The sequence below is a fragment of the Lactuca sativa genome, chromosome 7 (genome assembly GCF_002870075.4).
Source record: "Lactuca sativa cultivar Salinas chromosome 7, Lsat_Salinas_v11, whole genome shotgun sequence".
Lineage (NCBI taxonomy): Eukaryota > Viridiplantae > Streptophyta > Magnoliopsida > Asterales > Asteraceae > Lactuca > Lactuca sativa.
The window spans coordinates 179,409,540-179,434,656 of record NC_056629.2 but is presented as its reverse complement, the minus strand read 5'-3'; the positions used below and the strand labels follow the sequence as shown (position 1 = coordinate 179,434,656).

The following is a 25,117-nucleotide window of genomic DNA, read 5'->3' as shown; positions in this document are numbered from 1 at the left end:
TACATAACATTTTGTTTAACTTTTCATGCATGTTGCATTTTCGAGAATCAATCTAATTTCCACCTTTTGTGGATGTTTCATGGGCGTTTGAGGATTGAAGCATGCTTAGGATGTTCAAGGGAGGCTCTACACAAAGTTTCAAAAGTATTGGAGCAATATTGAAGAAAACATGATTTTTGGATTTGGAATTTTATCAAGAGATTTCACGGTCATGGAATGATTACACTGTCCATTCCATGAACCGTGGAATGGGGCTCTCAACATTACATATTACCATTCCGATGATGTGGAATCTCAAGCTTACCATTCCGAGGGCGTGGAATCGAGTTTGACAGTATTTTTGTGGTTTCCAACTTCCAATTAAAAGAGGTTCCTTTTCCATTATGAAGACAACTTAGACCAGGACTTTGCAAGGGGTGATTTTCATACATATTATCATCGCTTATCACTTTGGAAACATTTAGATTTCGAATTTGTAAGTTTTTTTTAATATTAAACTTGTTGAATTTGTACTTTAATTTAGCCATATGTGGCTAACTTTTCCTTTCATTTCCGGTTATAGATTCTTAATTACTTGTTGTTAGACTGTGAACTAGCTTTCATGTTTATTATCTAGTAATCTTTGATTTGGTCTTCATTATGTACTTGATTTGTACTTTTTTCACTTGATTAATGAAATTATGGTTCATATCATTATTGTTAGTCAAGTTATGAAACTCATATGTGTTTTATGATTTGTAATTGGTAACAAACACTTAATTGGTTTCATTGGAATCAAAATTAATGTAATCAAATATTATATGTTCATATTCATGAACGTATGAGGAATATTTGACATTGTTGGTAATAATTGTATGAACTTAAGGTCTTTTAGTGATCTAATCTAAGAGCTTGTTTGGATTTCATCAACAAATGAAGTTTTACTTAAAGATCATGTTTTGGGTAAAATACCTTTGTCAATTTGGAGATATTAGAGCATGTTAATATATTCATTTACCAACCTAGATCGAACATAAACTGAATTCAAATTACATCTTACAACATAGTACTTGAATAAGATTTGGAATCAAAGATATCTTTTAAATTATGAATTTTAGTCTTTAATTTATCTGTTATGAAGTTTAATTTGATGTTAACAACCCCTCCCCCCTATACTTCACTGATTGGTATAATGAGTTTGTGTGATAACATGGTCAAACATTAAGCCATGTATCTTAGTGGTCCGACCCTGCTTACTCTATATTATCGTTAGTATATTTAAAAGTAGTGATTTGTGTTTAATTATTATTATTTTTATCCCTTTATTGTTGGTTTGACACACCAAACACAACTCCAACTGACACCCCATTACAACATCTCTCCATTATTTTAAAACTCGGTTATGTTTAAATACAGAATAATCTATTAAAACAAACTCGTAACGATTGGTCCCCCACCCACACATCTTCCCAAAACTGAGCCTTGTCTTCTGCTCCCCCCTTATAATACAAGGTTGAATTCATAATGTAGTCATTGTCATGAAGTTGGTGATCAAACCAACAATTCATACCAAACTACACTTCTTCTATAACCTTATGTATCATCACCAAGACCCCCATCATCACCTTGAATGGCTTTAATCAACCGAACCCACAAAAAAATCATTATTTATCAATCGCCACGTCTACTTTTGAGCAGAGCTTGATTAAATGATTTGAGGCTACTAACTCCTAACCTACCCTTCTAAATTGGTGCTATAACACTCTCCCATTTAACTAATGCCATCTTTTTTTCCTCATCACCACCCCGGAAAAACGTTGCCCTTAGTCTTTCAAGAATTTTCAAAACAGTCTCTAGCACTTTAAAAATAGATAGGAAATAAACGGCAAGACTTCCCAATACATATTTTATAAGCGTTAAGTGCCCCCAATTGAAAGTAATTTAACTTTCTAACTTGTCAATCTCTCATTGAATCTCTCCACCACTATTCCAATTACTTTTGAGTAACATGATACAACCAATAGGCAAACCGAAGTACTTCATATAGGCTATACTCATGTGGAACATCCAAGCATCCTTGTCATATTTGAAACTTCAGAGTTATCCATTCTCACCCCAAATAAGTTTTGGACTTATTAATGTTTAAATCCAACCCTGATGCTAAGTAAAAACAGTTTAGGACATGTACAATGTTCTCCATAACTTGTTTACACCAATTTGAGACCAAGACCACGTCATCTCCATAAAAGAACTTATCGGCTCATTTTAATTTATTTTATTTAAAATTTTTATTTATGGAAAGTGATATCACAATGCTTACTAGTGATATGATTTAAAAAGTGACTATAAAGGCATATCACATATAGTTTAAATATTTGATACATAACTTTATATAATGTAAACAAAATTGTTATATTTTATAAATTAAAAGATGAATACCAAAAAAAGTAAGGGGTAGCAAGTTGGAAATTTGGGAAAGTGTGGTTCCATAAAGTAACAAACTATTAAACAGGGGTGGCGCCTGAGGCCAGGGGGAAAAAGGGGGGGAGGCATCCAGACATGCCAACGGACTCCTTCAACACATACAAACACACACTCGATTCTCCAGTAGTTGTTTACAATCTTCACCGCCGGAGAACAACCACAACCTCCATCAACCACCACCACCACCACTACCACCGTCTCATTGATCAAAGCGAGAAATAGCTGAAGAAGGAGAACAAACTCCGAGGGATGCGATCCTCCGCGGCGAGGTGGCGGTGGGGATTGTCATTCAATGCGGCGGGTGAATCAGGAGCGAGAGGTCCTCGCTGTTAATGGCTGGTTTCCAATTGCAAATGACTTGGCAAACGAGTTTGTTGTTGAAGAAACGAAAGAACGGTCCTCCATTAGGGTTCAAGAATCTCGGTAATACCTGCTACCTCAACGCCGTTCTCCAGTGCTTAACCTATACTCCTCCCCTCGCCAATTTCTGTCTCCGACTTCAACACTCCGAAAACTGTATGTGCTCTTCTTCTACTTACTCTCATACGCACACACGCACGCTCGCGTATCTGAATTTTCATGAATTTTAACCTAATTTTATCATTGCGTTCGGTAAATTGTTCCACTTCGTTAACATAAATTTCCCTAATTCGACAGGCGACTTCCTGGCGCAGCAGGACAAGAAGAGTGATTGTCCGTTTTGTCTACTGGAGAAGAGAATTGTTCGATCTCTTAGCATCGACTCAACCCTAGATACACCTGGTAAGATCATTGGGGGATTGAAAGTCTTTGCAGAGCATTTTCGTTTAGGGAGGCAAGAGGATGCACATGAATTCCTTCGGTACGTCATTGATGCTTGTCATACTACATGTCTTCGTCTGAAGAAGTTGCAGCAGCAAAGACGCAAGTATGTAAGCAATGGAGGAGGTGATGGCTTTAATGGCAGTACAGTAGTTAAGGAGATTTTTGGAGGAGCTTTGCAGAGCCAGGTCAAGTGTCTTGCTTGTGGAAATGAGTCCAATAAGGTTGATGAGATAATGGATATTAGTGTCGATGTGTTGAATAGTAGCTCTCTCAAGGAAGCTTTTCAGAAATTTTTTCAACCAGAGATTCTGGATGGAAATAACAAATACAAGTGTGATAGGTAAGCATACAATCTGTTCCTTTTTGTAGTTTTGTCATGTTGATTTATACAGATGGTCTGAGATAGAAACTTGTGCTTTTGTAGCTGTAAAAAGCTGGTAGCAGCAAGAAAACAGATGTCTATTGTGCAAGCACCTAACATTCTTGTTATTCAACTCAAGGTATGATCAGTGGCCATTGTCTTTTTATGTTTTCTTTTAGTATCAAGATAGGTGGTGGCTAATTAAGCTGTTCTTTTGGTTGAATAGAGGTTTGAGGGAATATTTGGTGGAAAGATAGACAAAGCAATTGCTTTTGAGGAAGTATTAGTTCTTTCAAGCTTCATGTGCAAAACAAGTCAGGTATGTAGTGCTATTCATCGTCATATTCTTAAGTTTGTTTCTTGTATTGGGTTGCCTTGACTTGAAAACATGACCTTTCTGTCAAAATGACTTTATTTTTTGCACCAAGGCATACCCTTAATAGAGAAGAAATAATATATATATATATATATATATATATATATATATATATATATATATATATATATTATTTCTTTCTTCCTCTGATTTTGTAATTGAGTTTAATTAATTAGGTGCAGGATCCTCATCCAGAGTATAAACTTTTTGCCACTATTGTGCATTCCGGATTTTCACCAGATTCAGGACACTATTATGCTTACATCAAGGTCAATGTCCCTTTAATTATTTATTACAACTAAGGTCAATGTATATTGATTTGACTTGTTTCCAACATATTTATATATTTAATTTTTTAACAGGATGCAGTTGGGCGTTGGTATTGCTGCAATGATTCTTATGTTTCAGTTTCAAGCTTACAAGAAGTCTCCTCTGAAAAAGTTTATATCCTTTTCTTCTCTCGTATCAAACAAAGACCACCCACCACCAAAACTCTATCCACATCCACCAATGGAACTACTGAATCTCATGCCTCAAAACTTCCCAATCCCAAATCTGGTCAAACTGTCAAGTCAACAGAAGAATATGCTGTTGCTGCTGCTAATAATAATAATAATCATTCTCAAAAGATTGATTCTTCAACAACAACATCATTAAAGGTGGAGAAAGTGGTCCCAAAGAAGTTGGGTATTTCTGGAGCCAAAAAGTTTCCTAATATGAAAATCATTGTTCATAATAAAGAAAACAATGGTGATCACAAAACAAGTCCAACTGATAATAATCATAATCATAATCATATTAATAATAAGAAGAAGAAAATTCCCTTGTTGGAGGACAACCAAAATAAGCATGTACATGTGGAGAATGGGAATGGGAATGAAAATGTTGTTAAGACCAATGGTACAACAACAAATGGTAATAATGGTAATGGTGTTGTTAAAAGCTCGTTGTTACCTGATAATAAGAGGAAACATCAACATGAAGACCTTATGAAAGAGCTAAAACAAAGGTATATATATATATATATATATATATATATATATATATATATATATATATATATATATATATTTATGTTATTATTCATCATCTCTAATGCTCTTATGTATTTTATATATAACTTTTTTTTTTGAAATATTTAATATACAGCCTTATGAAAGAAGCTTGTTCGTTTCTAAGAAGTTGTGATTGGGTGGATGAGGTTCAAAGTTTCATGCATGCAAAGAAGCTGTGTGCTCGAGATGCACCACTACAACTACAACATGATGAACTTAAGTAATTAATTCTATATATGAATCTGTTTTTCTAATTACTTGAGTAGTGTGTGTGTGTGTGTGTGTGTGTAAGTTTTTTTATTATTAATAAATAAATAAATATATTTGCAGGAAGAAACTGATAGGTGAGGCGAAGGCTACTTTTATCCCAAGAGTTCCAGAGGCGTTGAAAACAAGTCTGATCAAGCACATTAGAGCTCATGTGGATCCATGAAACAAGTCAACAAGAATAGGAGGTAAATTTTGTTTCTTTTTTTCTTTTTTAAAAAATGTTTGTATTTGTATGGTGGAATGGAATATTAGAAGAAGACTAATTTTGAAACAGAGGAAGGAAGGAAGGAATTCATTGAGTGTAGCAATTAATTAGTTTTATTAGAACAACGGCATACACATACTTACGTACATACTCCATATATATATATCTATATATTCTTTCTGTAATATAACACTTTTTCACTCCACTTATTGTGCTGTGTTTTACACTTTTTCTTTGGATTACATGGTCCATCTGTCTGAATAAGACTGAATGAACATTTTATCCTTATATTTTAAAAAAACTGATCGTAATATTTATCAAATGGTTAAGCTAACTTTTTTTTTAAAAAAAAAAAAAAGTGGAAAAGAAACAATTTTATACCTACTCGCAAGTATACCTACAACGACTATTCTCTAAGTAGGTAATTGTTGGTAAAAATGACTGGATTTTCTTAAACTAACAAACACTAATTTTTCTAAAAATAAATAAATAAATAAAATGGAACTTCAGTAAAGTATCACGAAAAAAAAAGTATCACGAAAGCTAGAGTAACTAGGAAGGCAAACATGCAAATTCAATGAATTAACAATTAAGAGAAAAAATTGAGATTTATCTGACTTTTAGGGTTCAGTGACCTAATATGTCTACATTAAGTTTAAGTTTAATTGATTTTCCAAATCAAGCTTATCTGGAAGTAAAAATATATTCATTTAAATTAGAAACCGAATAAAGCAATTTAATATTAAATTCATTCTCCGATCCAATGATCAAAGAGCAAATCCCATCAAATCTATATTATAAAATTAAGATCACAACTGAAAATGACATTCCGTTTACACAAAATTGGATTTAACACAATAAACTACGTTAAAATTACTATCTTACACAGCTCCAACTAAATCGACATAAAATTAATCCATAAAAATATAAAAGTAAAAACATTGAATTCAACATCATTTTGGAATTAAATTCTAGAGAGCAAATAAGCAAAACACTTGACTTACCAAAAACGAAAGAAAGTATAAAATTGGAACTCCCTTGTTTGAAGATGGTGCCATGGTGGTGTGGTTGTGAAGGTGGTGGTGGTGCTGCTGCTGCTGCGTGAAGATGGTGGAGTTTGTTGATGGAGAAGAAGAAGATGATTCTGTTCAAAAAAGATGACAACCGAGAGACCAAGAAAAGTCAAAAACAAATCCCATAAATCTCTCAAAATTCAAATTTCTCTTTATCTCAACCCAACCCTTTTTCATGCGTTTTTGGATACAACCTGGGCTGAAAAATTTTGTTTGGGCTCTCATTTCTCTTTATCTCAACCCAACCCTTTTTCATGTAAATTACATGAATGGTCCCTGAGGTTAGGTGTAATCATACGGACCACCATTTGTTGTAATTTACTCTACAATTAATGATTAATGATGTGGTTTTATAGGAGCTTTTGATTAGATGTTTTTCTTGAGTTTAACATCACAATTGAATGAATAAACTCGATGCCATGATGATTGTGCAAATATAAAATAACCAGTTAAAATTGTCACTCGATAATCAGACTCTAAGAAGTGCGTTGCAACCTTGGTCATGATATGATAGCTCATACTCTTCTTTAGTTCATACTGAAATGCAAAAACTTCAAATAACCCTTGATATAATATGAAAATTTCAAACTGGACTAAAAAATACCGTTGAAACCAAATGATTCACAACTCGAATTTAATATCTTACATGTTCGAGTAAAGATGAAATGAATATTTTACATTTATATTCCAAACACCTTATTACACAATATTCACCAATTTAACATGATAACAAAATTTTGAAAAAAAAAAAGAGAAATAGCTTTAATACATTAAACCAAGTTTTTAAATAAAAAAGAAACAACTATATTAATAACTTGTTATATACTTTATATATGTTTCTTTTCTACATTGTCAAATTAAATTACAAATTTACCTTTACATTTCAATAAAACAAATTCCACATCAATTGGGAGGAAAGAAAAACAAATAAATAAAAAGGGTTATTAGGCAACATTTTCTAAATAAAAAGTAAACAATCATATATGATTGTCCATATTAAATGCTTAACATATTAATAAATCAGTTTAAGTCAAACAGAAACTCATAACCCTTTACATATTTAGTTATATAGGTGTATTAGTGATTTTCTTCTTGAATGATTGATATAAGACATAAGGACATGGGGGATGATCATTAACATGGTCACTGCCTTTTTATGTTTAAAATCATTTAATTTTTGTTTTTTTTCTTTCTACAACGCCTATTTGGAATAGTTTAGAATTGTTAGGTTTAATTTGTTGAAGTTGGTTTGTTGGTGAGCGATAAGTTGAAATTGGTAGTTGTGATCATAAGAGAATTATGTGAGCAAAGCTCCTCATGATTGGTGGATAATGAGTTGTATTTAGATTCTATTCCTTTTTATGGGACTTACAAAATTTTAATTTAATCAAATGGCTGCTAAGCTAAAAAAACAAAATCAACTAATGTATGGACATATATATGAGTTTTTGGCAATTATTCAGAGTTTAACATTCCATTATTATATTGTTTGGTTTGTGTCTATTATATTAATATCTTTACAAAGTTTAACCTATATATATGAGCAGACACACAAGTTGTGAAACATAAATGCTGTCTTTTTTGTTTTTTTGAACAAGCAACAAATACATTATTATCCTAAAAAACTTAGAGCATATATCCTAAAGACTATATAGATAAAACTAAGGGTTGCACATGAATTCTGGAAAAACATTAAATAGAAAAAATAGCAAATTTGAATAAAATATTGAGTGAATGCATAATTGTGGGCATTTGATTATTTTATTAGTTTATTTAAAATTATTTAGTATTTTCTATAGATAAGTAAAATTTTATGGAATTCAGTAATTTTGGTGATATTTTGTATTGAAATAACTTACGAAGAACTTATTGTTGAACCATGTGCATTTGAATGTTCGTAAAACTTCATATTTCAAGAGTATGATGTACATGAAACATATTTTATAACAATCTAAAGAAAAAAGAAAACATACTTTTTAAATTTAAAGAAAAATGAAATTTGAGAACAAAAATTGTCATGTCTTATATATATCGGATTGAAACAAATTTACAAAATGAGATAGTCTTAATAATATACTGGAATTTATACCGAATGTTGCATAATAATGGTTATTATAGAATTGAGATTAAACTACTTAAATTAGTTATAAAGATATGTTCACTTTTCATTAAATGTTAGTAACCCAGAGGTAGCATCCATCGCGATTCTGAAAGAATGTGTACGTACAATAGAAAATACATAAGAATACACTTGACACGTTTCGTTAGTATTTATAATTATAATAATCACCTCTCCTTATGAAAAAAAAAAAGAACAATTAGTAGTCTAAAAGAGAGCAAAGTGACATATTTCATATGTAGAGGGACCTCATGGCTCATTGTCACACTCAAATGGAACAAGGTGCATCAAACATCCAAAATATTACTAGTATTACTTAAGAACATGAGTTCTTTAACAATGAAAATATTGCCTTCTTTTTGCTTGTCTTGTAACGAAAGATATTATCCATACATTTCTTTTTCTAGAAAGTTTCTACGTCTCTACCTATTCTTACACATTATGACAATCTTATCATAACCATGATTATTCATCATTGTTGTTCTTTAATTGTCATTTTATCTAAGATACGTGTTATAACATGTTAATCATTTTTATATATTATGAAATAAGATCTTTAATTTTTTTTCTCCTACCAGATGTATTTAATGTATCATGTTTCATTGTTTAAATAACATATGGGTTGGTATCCCCAAGCATATCTATGAAAACATATTCATATGTCTATATTCTATAATACATGCTTTTATAAACATCATGTTACATAACATTATTGCAAATTTGCAATTTCTACAACATATTATACACTTCATTATTGACTTCTATGATGGAAATTAAAAGCACATATCACCACATTTGATCAATATGGTTGACATTTTTTTTTTTTGATATGGACAATCCCCATGATCTAAAAATTCATAACGGTTGATACTTTTGACTATACTTTCCATTATTTTCTAACTTTTATTAATCATATTAACTTTTAAGTATTAAGGGATTTATTAATCATATTTCATAAATGATGCCTAAAGTTTATAGGTTATATTATTTGGTCGAAGCGCAAAAAAATTATTATGTTGGACTTAATAGAAAGTTTTAATGGTGTTAGGAGAAGGGCCAAATATGCCACATTTCAAACCATGCACACTATTTGTATCAAATTTTTAAACTTGGACCAAAACAGTAAGACACTGCCAACAAGGACAAAAACTATAATTTACTCATAGTTATTGTACGAGTATATGAATACAGAAAAAGAGGACAGATTTTGAAAATAAATAGATTACTATTCCATTTTAATAACTATAAGTTTTGCATTGGAACTTTTACAGGAATGTTAAAGAATAACAAGTTGCTAAATATTCCAATTGAGTATTCAATCTTTCTAGAAAATACAGGTATAACCCTGGTATTTACAGAAGATACACTTGACACCTACAACAAAATTGTTATTTTCACTTTGCACCCTCTAACTTTACAAATCTGAACTCAAGCAAACTATTTTAGTATTCTTTTTCCCTTTCTTTCGTTTAAAGACTATTTCCTATTTTTGTATTGGTAGTAATTCTGGTTGAAACTTAAGTTACGTTTAGACCCCTTATTTTTCAACAATATGCAGCTAAGCCCCTTCCATAACCAACGCCTTTTCTTGTGTGTAGATGGCCACCCGTTAACATGACTAACGTGCGCCCTACTACTCCTCTTCACCGCCAGCCCGCGTACCTCCGGCGGCCGGTACATGCGGATCAACGGCCACTTTATCCCGTCGAAGAAAGGGTGCCGTTTAATATCCGTTGCACCCCTGGTGCATCCTAGCCGTTGCTGTGGCTCTTTTATCAGTAACTTCTGTATCAAGTCCTTAGCCTGCGCCATCCCTCTCGCGCTATCTTCATCAAACCTCACATCACTGGTTGATGCTATATTGCGCAGGGTCGACTCCTTACTTCCTCCTCTAAACGGCGTCCTTCCGTACAACAACTCATAAACCAAAACTCCGAACGCCCACCAATCAACACCGTTGCCGTGGCCATTTCCGCTGATCAACTCCGGCGCTAAGTACTCGTGAGTCCCGACGCACGATTTCGAGAAGGCTGTCGTCGGCTCCGCTACAAACTCCGTTAATGTTTCTTCTTCTGTATAGCTCCGGCCACTGTATAAACCGAAACAATCACTGTGTTTCTTCCTTGTTATCTTGTGAATCCTTTTTTCCAGTTTCGGAACGACGTCGGCGTTGAAGCACAAATCGAAGTCCGACAACATAATGTGTCCGTCTTCTCGGATCAAAATGTTCTCCGGCTTCAAATCTCGGTAGACGATCCCAAGCGAATGGAGATATTCGAGAGCAACCAACACCTCAGCGGCGAAAAACCTAACGGAATCAATTGGTAGCCGGTAGTTAGGTTGCTTCCGGAGCAACGAATGAAGGTCTCCGTTAGGACAGAAATCAATGAGGAAGCAAGTGTAATGAGAGACTTCAAGGTGAGCGTAGAGTGTAGGAAGAAACGGGTGATCCAGGGAGGAGAGAATCCGAGCTTCTGTTTGCACATGTGATAGCTTCTTCGACGTGAGCGAGTTGTTATCAACAACCTTCAAAGCAAAACTCGCGTGATCGTAGTCGCGAAGGCGGCAAAGGAACACTCGGCCGAGATTTCCAGATCCGACATGGCGGACGAGCTTGAGGTGGCGGAGGTGAAGCGTGCCGTCGGAGGATAGATTTGTAGCAGCTCTAATCGCCGACCAGTTCGTGTCTGATTTCCGGTGGGGACGAGAGTGGAGGTTAGGGATTTCAGTGGAAGGGGTCCCCACGGAGACAGAGGACATGCGATCATTGAAGCTCAAGCATAAACTGGAACGAGCAAGACTTGAGCGAGCACTGGTGGTGGCGATGGAGGTGGAGCTTGTGAAGCTGAGATCGAGATCGGAGTCGTGGTGAGAGAGACCATTGTAGTGATAATCGTCTTCCATTGTTGAAGGGTGTTATGAAAGTGGAGGAGATGGGAAGGGTTTACTTATAGAGAGGAAGAGGAGTGAGTATTTTAATGGAGGTAACGTGTCTGGTCTGGTTGACTCTAACTGTAGAAGGTGCTTGGTTGACTAAAATGGAAGGTGTGGTAACCGCGTAGTTACATTGGGAGTTGGGACCACCAAATTTTACTTTGTGTTTATCCATCAATATTATTATTGCAAACCATACCTTAAAGACTTAAATAATATTATTGAGTTAGATTGTTGTTAAAGAAAGAGTAATGTGTTAGAACATTATTTTTATAGACAATGAAAAGTCATTTCCCAAGTGGTTGAATCAAAATTGGATGTCATTAGAGGTTGTTTCATGTTTGTCGTGTAGGTGTGACCTCCGGGTTTTACGCGGTCGTGTAAAACCTAAGACTATGTGGAGTGGTCACTACAAACTCACCGGAAAAATGGTGTCACCTCTGCGCCACGTCATCTTCACCATCAACCCACTCCACTATGGAAATGGTTACCACTAACAACATTTACTTTTTTTATTTTTATTATTTTTTTAACATTTTGTTAAGTAAATAACATAATTTTTAAAATAGGTAAATTTTTTTATTTTTCGTAACACTATATGAAATAAAAAAACATAATTTATAAGATAAATAAATTTTTTGAAAATACAAAAAAAAAAAACTTTTCATTAATTAAAAACATAGAAATTTAAAACCTAAAATTACTAAAACACACATAAAACCTAACAAATCAACTACTACACTACTTAACTTAAAAAAAAAGTAAAACACAAAAACCGTAGAACAATACTACTCGTTGTCATCATCATCATCCTCATCCTCATCCGCCTCGTCGTCACCGTCTGCATTCTCGTCGTAATCATCGCCCTCATCCTCTTTGTCTTCATCGTCATTTCCCCTTGGTGTTGTCTCCCCCATATGTGCTCGGTCAAATCGTGTCGTAGATTATGATGTGTTTCACAATTTTGTATTTCCAAAACCCTAGAGAAGTATGTCAGGCTGCCAACTTGTATTACTGCAGGTGGGTTAAGTGCATCGTTGTCGATATATGAACAAATAGCTCTGCCCTCTTCTTCTATTATCATGTTATGTAAAATCACACAGACAGTCAACACTGTCGTTAGTTTTGCCCTATCCCATGTTCGTGCTGGTTGCTTGATTATGTGCCATCTTTGTTTTAGGACGCCAAATGCTCTTTCAACGTCCTTCCGTGCAGATTCCTGTGCTAACTTGAACAATTTTCGTTTCTCATCGGCTGGAAACGAAAAAGACTTAACAAATGTAGCATACTTTGGGTATATCCCATCACCTAGGTAATATCCATACTTGTATTCATTTCCATTCACAACGTATGACATATCTGGTGCTTCCCTGCAAAATATCGTTAAATATCGGAGACGCGTGAAGCACATTCAGGTCATTGTTTGACCCCGCCATACCAAAGAATGCATGCCAAAACCATAGATCGTTTGAAACAGCCGCCTCCAGTATAACAGTCGGGACCCCATGATCTCCTCGTGTGAACTGACCACGCCACGCATTGGGACAATTTGCCCACTCCCAATGTGTACAATCAATACTACCAAGCATCCCTGGAAAACCATGTTTAGCTTCATGCGCGACATACAACTGTTCGACATCACTTTTAGTCGGATGTCGCAGGTATATGTCACGGTAAAGCTCTATAACATACTCACAGAAAAGATATGTACAATCTCGACCCGTCCTCTCAGACATTTTCAGATACTCATCTGATGCGTCTGCGGTTATACCATATCCCAATTGTCTAAGAGCGGCCGTACATTTTTGTATTGTGGTAAAACCACGTTTACCTCTAGCATCCCAACGTAATTGGAAAAACTCATAATTACGTTCCAAATCTGAAGCTATACGTAAAAATAATTTTCTACTAAGACGAAAACGGTCTTCGAATTTCGAAAGGTCATAAAGACTATCAGGGCAAAATAATCACATACCAAAAGTTCATGTGCCGCCTCTTGATCCCGATTGATATATTTTCTATGTTTCTTCTCGCGATGTGAAGTTTCGCCTCTCTGACGAATCACGTCTTGTGCCGCAGACAATAGTGTGTGCAAAACCAAATTGTCATCAGAATCACTATCCATTTTTTGGTTGAGTTTGTATGTTTGATTTGAGAGAATTTGTATGAATGTTTTACAAAAAATTTGTATAAGTGGATGTATATATAGATAGAGAAAGTAAATTAAATAAAAAAGATTTTTTTTATTTAATAACCCAACGGTTGAAAAATTGAATAGTCAATCAATGTACGCGTCTTCATCCGTCCTGGGAGCCACGACACGACCAACCCACTGAACCCAGGGGCGGTGTTCACGCGTGGAGAGACCCTCCACGTAAGCATTTCACGCGTGGAGATCTCTCCACTCCTGATAGCCTAAGGAAGAGTTACAAGGTGGTATAAACTACCATGTGCCCACCCAAGATGTTACCTAAGGCTAAGGGTTTAAAGACTTATAATAGTGATTAAGAGTTCTTTTGACCTATTTGACTTATTATGGTAAATTGAGATGGGGTAATGATCAGATCATACTTAATTGTTAATTGTTGTGTTTATTAGCCTTCAAGGTGATTAAGGGAGCAATTTGAGTTAGCATCTATAAGATATCAAGGCAAATACAAGTATTTCGAGCTTATGTCCCCATATGACATCATACTTTCCTTTGGTGTTATATATTATGCATTATTTGTTTCTATATGTACTACTTGTGAATCTTGCAAGTAATGAGAATTTAAGACTATAGTTGTGAGAAGAGTATGACTTTCTATAAAAGTTGTGTCATTTTAAAGACAAACAGTGAGTTGTATAACTCATGACCATGCACGTTCATTCATACGATGGGTGATAAGACTTGTCTGGTCCATAAATAATATTAATCCTTTGATATCAAATATTATAAGACTGTGAGTTTTTGTTGGCATATCTATAACGCCTTCACAACATGTTGGACCTTGTACCCTCATCATGGGTACACATGTTACCTAGCATTATATATTTGGAGCCTACTAGGATTTGAGTGTCTAGTGTAAAAACACAATGTCATGTTGTGTCGTGTTCGTGTTAAGAATTCGACACAGAATTTACATGATGTTATGATGTGTTTGTCGTATTTCTCCAACTTTCCTATATGAGGAGTGTTTCCAAACATTCAGACTTTGTTGGATCAGTTATCATGAAGCTAGCAGAAAAAATTGCAAATCTAAGATCAAAATGATATTTTACACGCCCAAAGATCATCACAAGAAGTGTGTCAATGTGTTGTTTATTTCAAGTAAAAAATGTGTTCAAGTTTAAGAGGATCTCGATCGTGAATGTATTCGACGATATCACCCCCCAAGAAATCTACAACTTAAAGGAGTGGAAGTATTTTTTATAAAAGTCGCAAGGCATTCTATAAAGAGAGCACTTAAGGCTTCATTTGAAAACTTTCTACAAAAATGTTAATACTCCATTAAGACAAAGAGAGTCAAGAAGTGTTCATCATCAATAATTCACAATTTATCACCCACATCTCAACCTCCTTTTCAATTTGATTAGCTCGTTAAAACGATTCCAACTAGATATGAAAGTCTACGTTATTATTTTGTGTGAATAATTCTAGTAGTAAAAAAAAACTTATCATGCACTACTATCTAAGTTTAACTTAGACTATACGGAGTAGAGAGAGCTCCACACGTGAGCTGCTTACGTGGAGGCTCTCTCCACATGTGAACACTGCCCCCGACTTTGGTGGATTCGTCGTGGGGTGGCTACGAGGATGGAAGAATTGATTGGCTGGTCAACTTTTCGACCGTTTGAGCATTTAATAAAAAAAATATTTTCTTTTAATTTAATTTCTCTATATATACATCCATTTTACACATATTTTTCAAAACAAAACCCACAAACTCTTTCAAATCAAATACAAACATTAAAAAAAATGGATACGAGTTGGTATTGCACACACTATTTGTAACATCCCCAAAATCTCGGTCAGAAAAGACCGATTTTCATTTATGCTTTTAAAATAATTTCAGAGTAAATCCTTTTGATTTAAAAGAGTCGCGGAATTTGTTCCCAAAAACAAAACGTGATAAAATAATATTTACCAAAGCATTTCATAAAGAAATGTATTTTCATTATATAATCAAAACTCGGGATGTCATGTTCCGATATAGACCATAAAGCATAAACGATAACATTACAAGTCATTCAACAAATATATACATATACAGACTTGTAAACAAAATAACTTGATGGTTCATCCATCCTATGCCCTTGCACCACTACCTGTAATACAAATAAACTGAGTGGGTCACGCTTGGGAGCCTGGTGAGCATATAGGGTTTTCAACCCACAATAAATAATTATATTTAATTTCCACCAACCAACAATAACCCAATTACTCATTCCCGTTATTCTCACTTTACGTCCCTAAGACAACTAACATAAGGGACCTAGTCTAAGAATATTTTATCGGGGCGACAACACATGCTTCGGGGGTTCCTCAGCAATATAAGTCAAATAAGGCAACCATGAGGGGGATGGAATACAGCGAATGAACACCCAAGTTCATTAACACCTACAGGTTATGAGCCTGCTAGCGTTCCACTGGACTGTCTAGAAAAGTCTGTGGTCGTCATCTAAATTCCGCTAGATGACTGGATCAAAATTGATGGGTTTTATGCATAAGAAACAGTCTTATGTGCTCATACAAACCCTAATGCTTGGATCTAGGTTTCTCTATTGTACATGCTTTGAATCCAAGACTAATAAACTTAGATCTAACATATTATAAACTGAATTAGGGTTTATAGAATTACCTTTGATTGTTATATAGCAATAACAATCAATTCCTGGCTTGGATTGGCCTTAGAAAGCTTAGTGCCTGAAGTGCTGCACCTCTAATGGAGTCTCAAACACCATATGCAACTTGGAAGAAGAGGAGAAGAAGAGAGGCTGCCCAAAAACGGCTGGAAACCCTAATGGAAGACTTTTCCACGTTTTTGGGGCATAGGGGCCCTTTATATACATGTAGGCTATTAGGGTTTACAACTAGGAAACCCTAATATGACTGCTTAGGCCCTAAGCAGCCCATGGACTCCTTAAACATATCCCTTGGACGATTTCTAATGGGCTTCCCATAGAATTCGTCCAACCTATATATTATTAGGTGATCCATAGCCCAATTATAATTATCTTATAATTACAACTTCAGTCCCCTAAGTTTAATTAATCCCTTTTAGCCACAAAATTAATTATCAATTAATTCTTGACTAATATTAATTAAACATTATGATTTATCCTTTAATATATTATTCTCATAATATATTAATAAATCATATTTAAACCTTTCTCTCCTTAAATCATCCTACATATTGCTATGGTGAAGGCAACCCAAAAGGACCATGCTCATAATCGGGTCAAGTACATACCAAAATAGTTATGGACTTAGACACTAATCCAACAAAAACAACATCGAGGCCTCTCATCTGTTTATTACACACCAACTATCTACCCATGTTCTACCCAACATATTAGTAGATAAAATATACAGTTTTATACATAGTTTTAAAACCTGTATAGCAAGCCCAATCAATACATTTTCCACAAAACAGATGAGGCACACACACATAACACGTATTTCATAGAGAAATAATCAGATCTATAAGATAGAAGAAAGTGAATATACATTCACACACATAACAACAAAATATACACATAACACATATTTCGTATAAAATACTTCATAATTATGCGTTAGAAGAAAGTAACTACACACTCACTTGATCAGAAGATGATCGGACAACACTACGGATTATAGAAGTAGTATTCTTCGGCAGATCTGGAAGATCTTCACAAAAATCGACTCCTCGCGGGCAGAGCTTCGGCTCGGGAATCGCACTTCTCGGAATCTTCGAGGCTTCGAAACTTGCTTCGGGGCTCGGGATTGATACTGGGGCTTCGGGATACTTCTAGCACGCAAAACGATGCAAAACGGGAGAAAGAGAAGAAAATTTGGCAATTGGAGTCGGCTGCCCTCGCATCCCTTTTATAGAGGCTGAGCCTCGCACGTACGCTGGGCGTACTCCTACGAATCGTCATGGCATGCGTCATCCGAAGAACTCGAGTGCGAAGGTCGTCATGCTTCGCTGTACGTTGGGCGTACTTCGGATCAGATCGGTGACTCCTTCGGATATACATCCGAATTAAAGATTAAATTTAAATATTAATTATTTAATAAACTTCGGAAATTCATATCTTCTTCATACGAACTCCGTTTTCAACGTTCTTTATATCCACGCGTAGGTGAGACTACGCTCTACAACTTTCGTTTAGACTCCGTCGACTAATTTTGACTTTTATTTTTAGTAGGTTCGGACAGGAAAACTTCGTTATAAATTCATAACTTCTTCGTCCGACGTCTGTTTTCGCCAATCTTTTTATCGTTTTACTAAAATTAATGAGATCTTCGATTCTCATTTAGATTGTTTCGGAATCGAGTATTCGGGCTGCATACTGCTAAGTCGAAACTTCGAAAAATCATAACTTCCTCATACGAAGTCAGATTTGGGCGTTCTTTTTATGCACGCCCTCGGTTTAACGAACTCTACGACTTTCGTTTAGATCACTAAGGCTAATTATTGTTCTAACGTAAATTTCACTTTTTACGTCATTCAGCGTTGCCGGTTCTGTCGCGAAACTTCGACAGGTCATAACTTCTTCGTTATAACTCGGATTTTGGCATTCCTTATATCTCCGGAATCCTTGTTTTGTCCACTACAACTTTATGTAAAGATATTGAGTTTATTTTACACTTAAATTTTGACGCTTATTTTATTCTTAATTAATCAAATCACATAATTAAGCAATTAAGCACAAAACACATAATACTCAAATAATACGCTCTTATTATTTCAAAAACGGGTTACAAAGGTTAACCTAGACTATTACATCAACGAAAATGCCTAGCCTGGAAACGCGGGCATTACAATTCTCTCCCCCTTAGGATGATTCCGTCCCTGTAATCACACATCAACAAACAAATGCGGATAGCGACTTAACATGTCACTCTCCGTTTCCCAAGTGAGATTTGGCCCATTCGAATGTGTCCAACGAACAAGCACTAATTCGACCATCTTGCGTCGCAACTTCTTAGTCTTTCGGTCAACGATTGCCTCTGGTTCTTCAATTAACCTCTTGTTTTCATCAATTCTCAATTCAGAAATTGGAATTATATCAGGAACTTCTCCCGTAAACTTCCTCAAATAACACACATGAAAAGTGTTGTGAATTTCATTCAGTTCTTCGGGTAATTCGAGCTTGTAAGCTTGGTTCCCAACCCTCTGAAGAACTTTAAACGGTCCAATAAACTTTGGACTCAACTTTCCCCTTTTACCAAATCTTACAAGTCCCTTCCACGACGAGACTTTAAGCAAAACCGAATCTCCAACTTCAAAAGTCATCGGTCTTCGCTTCTTGTCAGCATAGCTCTTTTGACGATTTTGAGCTGCTAACATTCTTTCTCTAATTACTTTCAACTTTTCAACGGTTTGATGGACCATCTCGGGACCCATAAACTGCTTTTCTCCAGCCTCAAGCCAACAAGACGGCGTAAGACACTTCTGTCCGTACAAAGCTTGATAAGGTACCATCTTTATGCTCGAGTGGAAACTATTATTGTAGGAAAATTCTACCAAAGGTAAATGTTCATCCCAATTACCTAGGAATTCCAGGATACATGCTCTCATCATATCTTCAAGTGTTTGTATTGTTCTTTCACTCTGACCATCGGTCTGCGGATGGTAAGCTGTACTTAAACACAACTTGGTACCCATTTCCTCTTATAGACTTTTCCAAAACCTTGAGGTGAAACGGCTATCACGATCCGATACAATCGTTAACGGAACACCGTGAAGCCTCACAATTTCCTTCACGTAAGAACTTACAAGCTTTTCCATAGACCATTTCTCATTGGCTGCTATGAAATGCGCACTCTTAGTGAATTGATCAACGACCACCCAAATCATGTCGTGACCATTCTTTGTTCGGGGTAGTTTAGTGAAAAAATCCATAGAAATGTCTTCCCATTTACCCATAGGCACAGGTAAAGGCTCTAAACTCCCATATGGTTTCTGATGTTGTGTCTTGACTCTCACACAAGTTACACACTCGGCCACATACTTTGCAACATCAAGCTTCATCGTCGGCCACCAGTAGTAGGGTTTCAGGTTCCTATACATTTTAGTGCTACCCGGATGAATCGAGTACATGGTCTTGTGAGCTTCTTCCATCAGAAGATCTCTAATTCCTCCGGACTTAGGTACCCAAATCCGATCTTGGAACACCTTCAGTCTGTGACTGTTTATACCGAACACCAACGTTTTTCCCAAACGTTCCTCCTTTCGTTCATTCTTCTCAGAAGCTTCCTCTTGAGCTTTCTTTATACTTTCCACAATTGTCGAGACAACTTTTATTCTCAACGCTCTTGGCCTTTTTCTCTCAACATTGACTTTCCGACTAAGAGCATCAGCAACAACATTAGCTTTACCGGGATGGTAAAGTATCTCACAGTCGTAGTCCTTGAGTAACTCTAGCCAACGTCGTTGCCTCATATTTAACTCTTTCTGATTGAAGAGATATTGGAGACTCTTATGATCAGTGAAAAGTTTACACTTCGTGCCATAGAGGTAATGCCTCCATATTTTCAGAGCGAAAACTACCGCTGCCAACTCCAAATCATGAGTCGGGTAATTCTTTTCATGCTCCTTCAGTTGTCGAGACGCATATGCTATCACCTTTTCTCTTTGGGTCAAAACACAACCCAATCCAACCCCAGACGCATCGTTATAGACAACGAAGTCTTCAACTCCATCGGGTAGAGAAAGTATCGGTGCCTCGCATAACTTCTTCTTTAGCTTCTCTAATGCTTCTTTATGCTTATCATTCCAAGCATAAGTAGCTCTTTTGTGGGTCAAAGCTGTTAATGGAGTAGCAATCGAAGAAAAGCCTTGGATAAACCTTCGGTAATATCCGGCTAATCCTAAAAAGCTTCGGATCTCCGTGGTACTTTTCGGTTGTTCCCACTTCGTTACGGGTTCAATCTTCGCTGGATCAACCATTATCCCTTCCTGGTTGACCATGTGACCCAAGAATTGGACTTCACGAATCCAAAAATCATATTTGGAGAACTTTGCATACAGCTTCTCCTTCTTCAAGACTTCTAACACTTCTCGCAAGTGACTCCCATGCTCCTCTTGGCTTTTCGAATAAATCAGAATGTCGTTTATGAACACTATCACAGATTTATCAAGGAACGAATTACAAACCCTATTCATCAAATTCATGAATGCTGCCGGAGCATTGGTTAGTCCAAACGACATAACCAAAAACTCGTAGTGTCCATATCGTGTTCTGAAAGCAGTCTTCTCTATATCTTGCTCTCTTACTTTCAGCTGATGATATCCCGACCTTAGATCTATCTTCGAGAAATAGATCGAACCTTGCAATTGATCAAACAGGTCATCAATCCTTGGCAACGGATATCTATTCTTTATTGTTGCCTTGTTCAGCTCTCTGTAATCAATGCACATTCTCATACTTTCATCTTTCTTCTTCACGAATAACACCGGAGCTCCCCAGGGCGATGAACTAGGTCTAATGAAACCTTTGTCCAATAACTCCTGAAGTTGCATCATCAGCTCCTTCATCTCCGTCGGTGCTAATCGATAAGGTGCTTTTGCTATTGGCGTGGTTCCTGGTAACAAGTCAATTCTGAACTCCACTTGTCTATCAGGTGGTAATCCAGGAAGATCTTTAGGAAATACTTCTGGATAATCACACACCACTGGAATACTCTGCATCACCTTCTTTTCCTTCTTAGCATCGATCACGAATGCTAAATATGATGTACATCCCTTGGTCAAACACTTTCTGGATTTTATTAGAGAAATGATTCCAGAATTTACTCGCCGTTTGTCCCCGTACACCATAAATGAATCTTTCCCAGGCGGTTTTACTTTAACTATCTTCTACTTGCATAAAATTTCGGCATCATTGGCGCTAAGCCAATCCATTCCCAACACGATGTCGAAACCATTAAGTTCGATAGGCAATAATTCCTCGTGAAACTTATTCCCATTAAGGTCGATTAAGATGTTTTTCATACGATGACTAACAGGTACAAACTTGCCACTAGCAACTTCGGCTAATAAAGCATCATCTAGTCTATCAACAGGCAAAGCTAGTTTTCTACCAAACTCATGCGAAATAAAGGAGTAGTTGGCTCCAGAATCAAACAAAATTTGAGCAGGTAATTCGTTTACGAGAAAGGTACCTGAAGCGACATCAGCTTCATCTTTCGTAGCCTCAAGTGTCATCTGGAAGGCTCTTGCCTTCGGCTTTGGTGGAATGTTGGGCTTAGCTGCCTCCTTCTTCTTTGGACAGTCTTTCAAAATGTGCCCCTCTTCATTACAACCAAAACACATCCTTTTTTTGTTCGGACACTCATTGGAAAAATGCCCAATTTTTCCGCACTTGTAGCAAGTTACATCCTCACTACATTTTCCAAAGTGCTTCTTCTTGCACTTATCACACCACTTCGCTTCTCCTCCTTTTCCTCCACCAAAATTTTTCGAATCAGATTTCGAAAATTTGCTTTTCTTACCGGAACCAGATGTTCCCTCAAACTTTCTCTTCTCACCAACCTCAACCTTGTCGGTGGTTCTCCCCTTAATCATGTTCTCAACAGACTTGGCAGCCCAGATAGCTGCCTCTAGAGTATGTGCCTGACGTACTGGTACCTCGTACTCCCATGGGAGTCCTTTTGCGTATCGGTCCACCTTTGTCAGCTCATCTGGAACGATGCGCAAAGCAAACTCCATCTTATCTGTAAAGTTATTAGTGTATTCATCAACTGACATGCTGCCTTTCGTCAATGCCAAAAACATATTCTCCAACTCCAACAGATTTTGAGCCGAGCAGAACTTGCGCTTGAACTGCACCAAGAACTCTGCCCATGTCAACTGTAGTGGCTCATTAGGGCTTAAAGTCTTCCCTAGAGTGTTCCACCAACGAACGGCTCCACCTCAGAATTGACGCACTGCATAGATATTTTGCAACTTGCCTCTGCAGCCACAAGTCATGAAGGCTAACTCCATTTCGGAGATCCAATCCATAACTCCAATCGGATCCTCCTTTCCATTGAAGGTCGATGGTTTGCAAGTTAGAAAGTCCTTGTACTTGCATCACATTCCATCATTCCTTCCATCATGGTTGTTTTGCCTAACTATCGGTGGGTTGGCTTGACCAACAGACCCACTGAAGTTTCCACCTTCCGAGTGCCCTTCATTTAATTCAGGCTCTTCCACACGAATTGACAGTTCTTCACGATTCTGTTGAAGCAACCGCCTAGTTTCATCCATCTGACGATCCAACATTGTTTGAATCATTATTTGCACACCAGCCATGGTTATTGGCTCAGGTGCTGCTGCTACGACAGGTATTTGCTCAATCACCGGTGGTTGATTCCTGTTTTCATCAGCATTTCCAACTGCACTTCTTGTTCTCACCATTTTTGATCTATACACCGAATAAGGTGAAATTAGATCCTCATTCACGATAGATATTCAAATCATCCTTATCACTCCGAAACGTTTACATGCTAGTTCTAAATTCGTAGACGTACGCTTAAAATCCTACACACATAAGGTTTCTAGATCCGGTCGGCAACAGACCATAGATCCGAACAAATAATATCATATATGGCAACATATAACATTTAGCACATAAAACATTTTAGGCAACTTTCCTAAAATAAACTAGTGCTCGTGTCTAAAACATAACAGAAACATATCTCAAAATTTCACTTAGCATTCTAAGTTTAAGTCTAGAAATCCTACAAATTCCTAGTTCGCTTAAACTAATGCTTTGATACCAACTGTGACATCCCCAAAATCTCGGCCAGAAAAGACCGATTTTCATTTATGCTTTTAAAATAATTTCAGAGTAAATCCTTTTGATTTAAAAGAGTCGCGGAATTTGTTCCCAAAAACAAAATGTGATAAAATAATATTTACCAAAGCATTTCATAAAGAAATGTATTTTCATTATATAATCAAAACTCGGGATATCATGTTCCGATATAGACCATAAAGCATAAACGATAACATTACAAGTCATTCAACAAATATATACATATACAGACTTGTAAACAAAATAACTTGATGGTTCATCCATCCTATGCCCTTGCGCCACTACCTGTAATACAAATAAACTGAGTGGGTCAGGCTTGGGAGCCTGGTGAGCATATAGGGTTTTCAACCCACAATAAATAATTATATTTAATTTCCACCAACCAACAATAACCCAATTACCCATTCCTGTTATTCTCACTTTACGTCCCTAAGACAACTAACATAAGGGACCTAGTCTAAGAATATTTTATCGGGGCGACAACACATGCTTCGGGGTTCCTCAACAATATAATTCAAATAAGGCAACCATGAGGGGGATGGAATACAACGAATGAACACCCAAGTTCATTAACACCTACAGGTTATGAGCCTGCTAGCGTTCCACTGGACTGTCTAGAAAAGTCTGTGGTCGTCATCTAAATTCCGCTAGATGACTGGATCAAAACAACATCGAGGCCTCTCATCTGTTTATTACACACCAACTATCTACCCATGTTCTACCCAACATATTAGTAGATAAAATATACAGTTTTATACATAGTTTTAAAACCTGTATAGCATGCTCAATCAATACATTTTCCACAAAACAGATGAGGCACACACACATAACACATATTTCATAGAGAAATAATCAGATCTATAAGATAGAAGAAAGTGAATATACATTCACACACATAACAACAAAATATACACATAACACGTATTTCGTATAAAATACTTCATAATTATGCTTTAGAAGAAAGTAACCACACACTCACTTGATCAGAAGATGATCGGACAACACTACGGCTTATAGAAGTAGTATTCTTCGGCAGATCTGGAAGATCTTCACAAAAATTGACTCCTCGCAGGCAGAGCTTCGGCTCGGGAATCGCACTTCTCGGGATCTTCGAGGCTTCAAAACTTGCTTCGGGGCTCGGGATTGATACCGGGGCTTCGGGATACTTCTGGCACGCAAAACGATGCAAAACGGGAGAAAAAGAAGAAAATTTGGCAATTGGAGTCGGTTGCCCTCGCATCCCTTTTATAGAGGCTGAGCCTCGCACGTACGCTGGGCGTACGCCTGTACGTTGGGCGTACGCCTCCGAATCGTCATGACATGTGTCATCCGAAGAACTCGAGTGCGAAGTTCGTCATGCTTCGCTATACGCTGGGCGTACGCTAGTACGGTGGGCGTACTTCGGATCAGATCGGTGACTCCTTCGGATATACATCCGAATTAAAGATTAAATTTAAATATTAATT

At 36.5% G+C, this 25,117-nt stretch overlaps 3 protein-coding genes across 4 annotated transcripts; 1 reads left to right on the top strand and 2 right to left on the bottom strand.

Moving 5' to 3' along the window:
• Positions 1-2,494: 2,494 nt before the first annotated feature.
• On the top strand, positions 2,495-5,822 carry LOC111914452 (ubiquitin carboxyl-terminal hydrolase 25). Of its 2 annotated transcripts, none has more exons than XM_052765356.1 (8): positions 2,495-2,979; positions 3,121-3,607; positions 3,692-3,767; positions 3,855-3,947; positions 4,187-4,273; positions 4,367-5,013; positions 5,154-5,279; positions 5,390-5,822. In XM_052765356.1, exons 1-8 carry the CDS (start codon positions 2,796-2,798, stop codon positions 5,490-5,492), a joined length of 1,803 nt encoding a protein of 600 aa, XP_052621316.1. In that variant the 5' UTR covers positions 2,495-2,795; the 3' UTR covers positions 5,493-5,822. The 2 variants fall into 2 exon arrangements, with proteins under 2 accessions (XP_052621316.1, XP_052621315.1); XM_052765355.1 differs by having other exon boundaries at positions 4,181-4,273.
• A 4,195-nt stretch (positions 5,823-10,017) lies between these two features.
• On the bottom strand, positions 10,018-11,683 carry LOC111914467 (serine/threonine-protein kinase WAG1). The gene has a single exon (XM_023910210.3). It carries the CDS (start codon positions 11,628-11,630, stop codon positions 10,203-10,205), a length of 1,428 nt encoding a protein of 475 aa, XP_023765978.1. The 5' UTR covers positions 11,631-11,683; the 3' UTR covers positions 10,018-10,202.
• A 765-nt stretch (positions 11,684-12,448) lies between these two features.
• On the bottom strand, positions 12,449-13,396 carry LOC111914700 (uncharacterized). The gene is made up of 3 exons (XM_052765864.1): positions 13,119-13,396; positions 12,676-13,030; positions 12,449-12,568 (listed from the first exon to the last, which is right to left on the bottom strand). The coding sequence occupies exons 1-3, from the start codon at positions 13,394-13,396 to the stop codon at positions 12,449-12,451; spliced, it is 753 nt and encodes a 250-aa protein (XP_052621824.1).
• Positions 13,397-25,117: the final 11,721 nt, after the last annotated feature.